The 7,102-nt window shown below is 38.2% G+C and overlaps 1 protein-coding gene across 4 annotated transcripts in view; it reads right to left on the bottom strand.

Annotated features, from left to right (window-relative positions):
• Positions 1 to 1,368: 1,368 nt before the first annotated feature.
• ano10a (anoctamin 10a) overlaps positions 1,369 to 7,102 on the bottom strand; it is a 48,535-nt gene continuing 42,801 nt past the window's right edge. For all 4 annotated transcript variants that reach the window (XM_029129179.3, XM_029129178.3, XM_029129180.3 and 1 more), the window contains 2 exons: positions 3,736 to 3,852; positions 1,369 to 2,783 (listed from right to left, as the gene is read on the bottom strand). In XM_029129179.3, the coding sequence (XP_028985012.1) occupies positions 2,742 to 2,783; positions 3,736 to 3,852 (159 nt within the window). In that variant the 3' untranslated portion in view covers positions 1,369 to 2,741. The remainder of the gene's footprint in view (positions 2,784 to 3,735; positions 3,853 to 7,102) is intronic.

The following is a 7,102-nucleotide window of genomic DNA, read 5'->3' as shown; positions in this document are numbered from 1 at the left end:
TCGTTGAGGCTACCAAATGGTGGTCTTTTTAGACAATGTGTAGAAAACTATTACTCCGTTACGTTTGGCATAGCGGGAAAAAATCTGCACATCTTCCTCCTTTTCGTTTCTTATGGTTCTCTTTCAACAGCTCCCCAGAACACTTTTCCCACCTTCTCGGCACATTCTTCTGACTACTTAGCACCTTTCCAACTCTGTCTTTAATCATCCTTATTTATTGCACATCTCTATCGGTCTGTCTGGTTAGCCTGCACAAGTCTGTCTCTCCTCTCATGTCTAACTTGGCATAATTCCACCTTCTATTAGCCAGCCTCTTCCTCTGAATGCAGCCCTGTACTTCCTCATTTCACCACCAAGTGTCTTTATCTTTTTTCCTCCTTCCAGATGACCCACTCAGCACTATCCTACCTGTGTCACTAACAACTTCTGCTAGTATCCTAGTCTAGATGCTCTTGCGCTCTTCCTGGCCACCTTTTCCACCACTTGGTCTTCTTTTGTGTCTTTCCTCTCTTCTTCTTCCTGACCACCTGAGTCATCTACACACCACCATACAGTGCTGTCTGCCTACACTCTGTCCTATCACCACTTTACAGTCACTAAGTTGGTGGAGATTCTCAGTCATCTAGGTTAAATAGTCTAAAGGTTGAGTCACACTCCCTTCTCCTGCTTTTTTCAGCACTATCATTCAGTTTGTAACAAGTGCATGGTTTACTGAGGAAGACCGTATCATTCCTAACATGGTGTCAGTGGCATTTGCTTCTTTGTTCAACTGTGTTCTTAGTTTTTTCTTCTTCAGAATTACAGACTCGGTGGGCTCTCAGTACCAAGACTTACGAAATTCACTATGCGACTATGGTATGATCCTACTCCACAGGGCTACACATTCTTCTCAACAGAACTGTATTTACTTAAAATGGGCTGTTTCCCACCAATCATGGGTGGTTCATGTGCAAAAGTGTCCTTGGGCAAGACACTCAACCCAATGTTGCCTCTGGTGTGTTCGGTTAAGCTTTGCCACTGATGTGTGAATGGGTGAATGTGATGCAGTGTCAAAGCACTTGAAAAAGGTAAGAAAAACTTTGTACAAGTGCAGAACATTTAGCATTTCTTTTAAATTGAGCCGTCCACTGCCTAGTCCTTACGTCAGGCTGGATCTAAAACTGTTTATCCCATTTCTAGGGAAAAAAATACTTCTTCTAATGAATGTGACGGATCGTGGAAGAATAAGCGGAGGATTCAGTGTAATTACTATCTCAGTTCACGGAGGAAAACACTTCTCCTCTGCCTTGAAACACAAACAGCCACTGTCATTGAAGCTACTGAGTGGTGATAGAGTAAAGCAACAGCTTTGACCAGAAGCACTGGACGCCGCTTCATTGAATTTTATTACTTGCATTCGTTATATGTCTGTTAGAAAGACAAATACAGTAATTCAACCAACTGTGAAGCTGGTGCAAACAGACAGTGGCTGCACATTTCATAGACTTGTTTATACCAGTGATGGTTGAGAGTGAATTTATTACCTACAAAAGCTCTGCAATTACAGCTGATACGAAAGCTCATGGTTCAAGGCACAAGGGGTGATACAGGGATGCAGGCTTCCAACTTATAGCTGACATTATTACTAGTTATGATGGAAGACTAAACATACAACATTTAATGAGTGATTGTGAGCATTTGTATATGGAAGCATAAAAAAGGTCCTACAAGGAAGGTGAGCGTTAATCTTGAATCACTGAACATTTAAGTGCATCACACACCATTCTGCTGACATCACTTCCTGACAGTAATACGTTTGCTTTGCTGCTTCCTGCCTTTCTGTTATTGGTGGTTCATATTCATTCCTTGTGTGAACACTCTTGATATTTTGATATTTACTATCTGGTTCCTCCTAGTCATGTATTTTTGATTAGCTCTGGTAAGAGTCTTGATTTCATGTTTTCTGCGTTTGCTTAGTTATTTGAAACCTTGCTTGTTAATCCCTTTTTGCTCCTTTCTATTTGGAATTAGTCTTGTAATAGTTACTTAGTGTTACATCAGTTCAGTTACCTTAATTAACAAGACAAGTTAATGAAATTATTACTGAAACTATGGTTTGTTGTTTGCATTTTAATATAAAAACTCTTCTTTGATTACTCTGAGTTTTGTAACTGATGTGGATTGTAAGTAGCCAATTGTGCCCCAGTCCCAGTCCTGGTCTTCTGACAGAAAACTTGTTAGTCGGTTATTTGTGGCCTTTTAATGCTTCCATGTTTGGGGCAAAGCTATACAAAGCAGCTCTGAGAATAAAGGATCATATTTGGTATTGTACAGTATAGTAATTTAGAGCACATCAGAAAGAAGCTTTAGTGAAGTGTATGTATTACTGCATCCACAATCAAAAAGGACCCCCAAGCACAGTAATGACAGTCCACAGTCTGACTGCTACACTATAATACAGCATCCTTGTGTGATTTGAACAACTGGCTGTTGCAGACTCTGTTCCATGTGTATAAACCTTTTCCAGTACTTTACAGTATTAAGAGCGCTGCGTGGTACATGGTGCCACTTCCTACTAAAACTACAGTTTGAGGCTTGGACCATGTTGCAAAGCCGAACAAACTGCAACCATATTATACTTATGTCAGATTTGTCATGGATAACACATATCAATATCTTTAGAAGCTCAGTGTAAACAACGGTATGATGGTGATGATGTGGCAGAGCAGATGAATCAGTGTCTATAGGAACTCTTCTCCTCTTCACTGGATCGTCTTACTGAGCTCCGAGGCTTCAAGCATTTTCTGAAACAACAGAAAACAGCAACACAATCATGAATTCATTTGATTTGAAATGTTGGTTGAAAGACGTGATCATGTACAGTAGTTAATATTCTTAATATTCTTGACTGAGTTAATATTTGTTAGCCTCCATAAAAGGCTTCTTTGTTTTTTAGCTTGTTTAGTCACGGGCTCAAACCATCAGTATGACATGCTTATAATTTTAGGTAAATAATAATTCATCTTTAATAAATAAAATAGTTTTTAATAGGTTTTAAAGACTATACCAACAAAACTACATTTTTCAGTAATGAAAGTCAGGCTATGTTAGCAGTTTTAGTTCTGTCACCTTTCTGGGTTTCCTAGTTTAGCTTTAGATATTACATAATCTAAGACTTAAATGACAAACCTGCCCCTTTGGATCCTACTTATTACACTTGTTCAAAAAGAGAGAGGTACAGCCACCAGTAAAATGAGAGAGCTTTAAGTCTGCGCAAACACACACAAAGTTCTCATCCTCTGCATAACTGGCTCTGTCTAAAACATACCAGTCTCAGCCATGGACACATATGATATTTAGTTTGAACCTCGGAAAACACACATCGTCTAAATACCTGCAAAACTGTATCATGACCTTCATTTAGTTCAGATATGAACTTTTTTCTGCATGAAATCTAGTAAATGTAATGATTCAGTAAAGCAGGAGCCTCTGATGCTACAGGGAAGCTGTGATGTGAAGTGTTGTAATGGACAGAAAGACTAAGATGGCTTTGGATAGAGGCCATAGCTTGTGGTGACTAAATGATAAAATAACATTTCATCAAAAGTATTGTCAGTGATTTCTACCTAGCATTTTAACAATGCATTGCATTAACCAACACATTGACAAGACACTGATCCCCAAGGTGTCCCCAAAGGACACATCAGCACATGAACTTATGATTGATAAAGTGCATGTAATCCACTGGTGCTTTACCTTTTTCTTCAGGGCCTCCTGTGATTCAAACTCAAGACGGGCCAGTTTGATCTGTATGTGTTTGGGAACATCAGGAATGAGGAAGGTCAGGATGAACTTGAAGGCCAGCAGTACATGCTGGAATCACAAAAAGACAGATACATGACAGAAGTTACAATACTTTAGGTGTGCTTAGAAATAGAGAGAAACATGACTCAGTGACAGAATGACGTTTATTGAATACAAGAAAATAAAAGAAGCAAAAAATGATTTCATATGCCAGGCAGCCACTGCGTAAATCCCTAAAGCTAAATGAGGAAAAGATACAGAGTTTGGCAGAATGCCCAAATGAATCAGAAAGAAAAAACCTCTTGATTTACTAGATCAACTTAAAGACCATGTTGACTTTAGTTTTGTATGCTCGTTAACCTGAAGATGTAAAACAGTAGAACACAGGACTTACAACATGTAAATGTTGTGTGTCACCAGTCGTGACACTGCCTTTTATGCCACCAGGGGACACTCTTGTCCTAATTTGTTTGTCCTTGTTTTCTTGTGACGTAATTTCCAGTCGATTTATTGAGTTTATTTAGTTTGTTGTACACCTGTTTGTATAGCATTTAAGGTCTTGTTAGTGTCTGTTATTTGTTGATTTATCTTATGACATGATGTTATGTGTACAGGTGCCTGTTTTTTGTAATAACTATTATGGTTTTGCTGAAACAAGCTTGTTTATCAAGGGTGCAAATCAGCAATAATGGTCCTCATCATTGCTACAATGACTGAGCCCTGAGCTTTGGAGTTCCCCACCTTTGGAGAACAGCACCAATCCAAATTATTTGCTTTAAATAGGGAAATTTAATTGTTTTCCAGATTGCAGTAAATCTATTTTAGTTTGTTATTTTTTAAATTCAACTGCCCCAGATTATTCTGTGACTATTTATATTCAGTTATACATTAAATGCTATTACATGTATGAATTCTTCAGAAATACAGTATTTAGCATGCACAGTGCATTTTCTTCTGGAACGGCTAAATCTCATTAAATTATACATCCTAGGGAACAACCAGTGTTCTGAGTAATGGTTGCCCCTTAGATTGCCCCTTCCACTATCCAGCTTTCAGTACTTCATCCAGCTACTAGAGATGGTAAGTTTGATTATTTTAACTGACCCGGATCTTTAACTCTCGAACAGTAATGTGAATGAATCAAGACAATAATAAGTTCCCTAAAATGTTTACCTGGTGCATTTATTGTGTCCAAAGCATGACATTATTATTATTATTATTTTTATGATTGTGGCAGAGTATAACACTAAATTATTATGTTGATATAATTTTTGAAAGTATTTATTTACAAGTGCACTTACATTATATACACAAAAACATACAATATTAAACACCCATGTACAAAATCAAAGACCACAAATTAATTATGAATCCATGAATAAATCATGTATGTCAGCTGTCAGGTGACAAATAAATGAACGTCAAATACCAGACATTGTTCATTTCTTTGTTCCTCAGTCTGATGTAAAGCTGTCGAGTGAAAAATAAATGAACAAACAATCCGTAAGGATCCATATACAGTAAACTGATTGCGAACAATCTGGACTGCTGGCTGCTCCCCACAGAGCCTGAGTGGCCTGGATGTTATGTGACAAATCCCTGAGGGCAGACGCTCAGTTGAGTGAGTCATGAACAAATCATGGAAAATAAGCAGGAAAATGAATAAAAATTTGTTTTTGTTTCGTTTTAAACAAAACAAATGGAGGACTCATTCCTCCATGATCATATAAAAAAATTAGTTTATATTAAAGGAATCGTTAAAGAACAAAAAATCACTACCAATTACCACTTCTCCAGTGCATTTAACACTATCTACCTTCTGCTCCTCAGAGGCAATCTGACAGAGATGGTAGTGAGCTCACATCTGGCCACATGAATACATCTGGCCACATGGAGTACAGACTACCTTACAGGCAAACCCCAGTATGGACGACAAGGTAACTGCAAGTCAGACACACTGGTCAGCGGCACAGGACCGCAAGGGACGGTACTCTTCAGTCCTGTTTGCATTGTACACATCGAACAACGCATCCTCAACTACCTATACTTGAAGTCCACCAAAACCAAAGAGAAGGAGATGAACTTCAGGAGGAACAGGCCTCAACTGGAGCGTGTGACCATCAACTGTGACTGTTTAAAGGTGGTCAATTCATATAAATACCTGGAAGAACAGCTGGATGAAAAACTGGACAACTCTGTGTAGAAAAGGACAAAGCCGCCTTTATGTTCTAAGAAGACCGGCATCCTCCAACATCTGCAAAAACATGCTGCAGATGTTCTACCAGTCTGTTGTGGAAAGTGCCCTCTTCTATGCGGTACTGGAGAGACAGCATCAAGAAAAAGGACTTCTCATGACTGGATAAGCTGTTCAGGAAAGCAGACTCTGTCATAGGCACAGAGTTGGACAGCTTAACTTCTGTGACAAAGTGACATAAACTGAACAGACTTTTGTCGATAATGGACAATCAATCACTGCACCACGTAATCGCCAGTCAGAAGAAAATCTCTAGTATGCTCTCACACACATGCACACAGACAGAGAACAGGCACCTTACAGCTTCAACTGAAAACCTGAGAAAATACAACTTTATAAAAGTTCATTCATGTCACAGTTAAGCATTGTGCTTAATTTATTTATCATAGATAAGCATAAGAATGGCAGTTCACGCTACCACAGCTGCTAAATTACCTTGTGGAGGTCAGCTACCTTTATGTTACCATAAATTTGGCAAAATAATGGTTTGTGGGTTGAAAACTCCTTCATGTGCAGTGGTTTAATGAGAAGCCTTATAATTGCCTAGTATTGTGCATTTATTCTGTTACAAAACCATTCTATTTTTTAATATTTTAATCAAACATGTTATTGAACAAAACTGATCTGATTTCTTCTCTCGTTGAGTGTTTGCCCTGTTTTTGCCATTACTGACCAGAGTTCACGCTGAGCACTGAGGTAAGCAACGAAAAGGGTAAAAACTGGGAGCCAGTTCTCACTCGATGTGAACCGGCTCTTCTGATTCACTACAAAGCTCTCAAAGCCAATTCTTTTGTGCATGACATAACTAGAAGCCTCCCTTCAGACAGAATGGCCAAAAAACAAACCTGGTTGAACTGGTTTTACACCAGCGTCTTCACCCCAAAGCATCCTGCAGAACTGTTACCTGATTTGATTTTGATTTAAAATGAGATATATTTCTTTTATTTAAAAAGGATAAATTTGTAATACATGAATCAAATGAAATTACAACTCATTATGATAATTATAATTTGTATAAAATATTTATCCAAAACAACAATTTAGAATCATTTATAACAATCATTT

This window comes from Betta splendens, chromosome 16 (genome assembly GCF_900634795.4).
Source record: "Betta splendens chromosome 16, fBetSpl5.4, whole genome shotgun sequence".
Taxonomy (NCBI): domain Eukaryota; kingdom Metazoa; phylum Chordata; class Actinopteri; order Anabantiformes; family Osphronemidae; genus Betta; species Betta splendens.
Note: the sequence above shows the minus strand (reverse complement) of the source record. Positions and strands in the feature narration are given on the sequence as shown.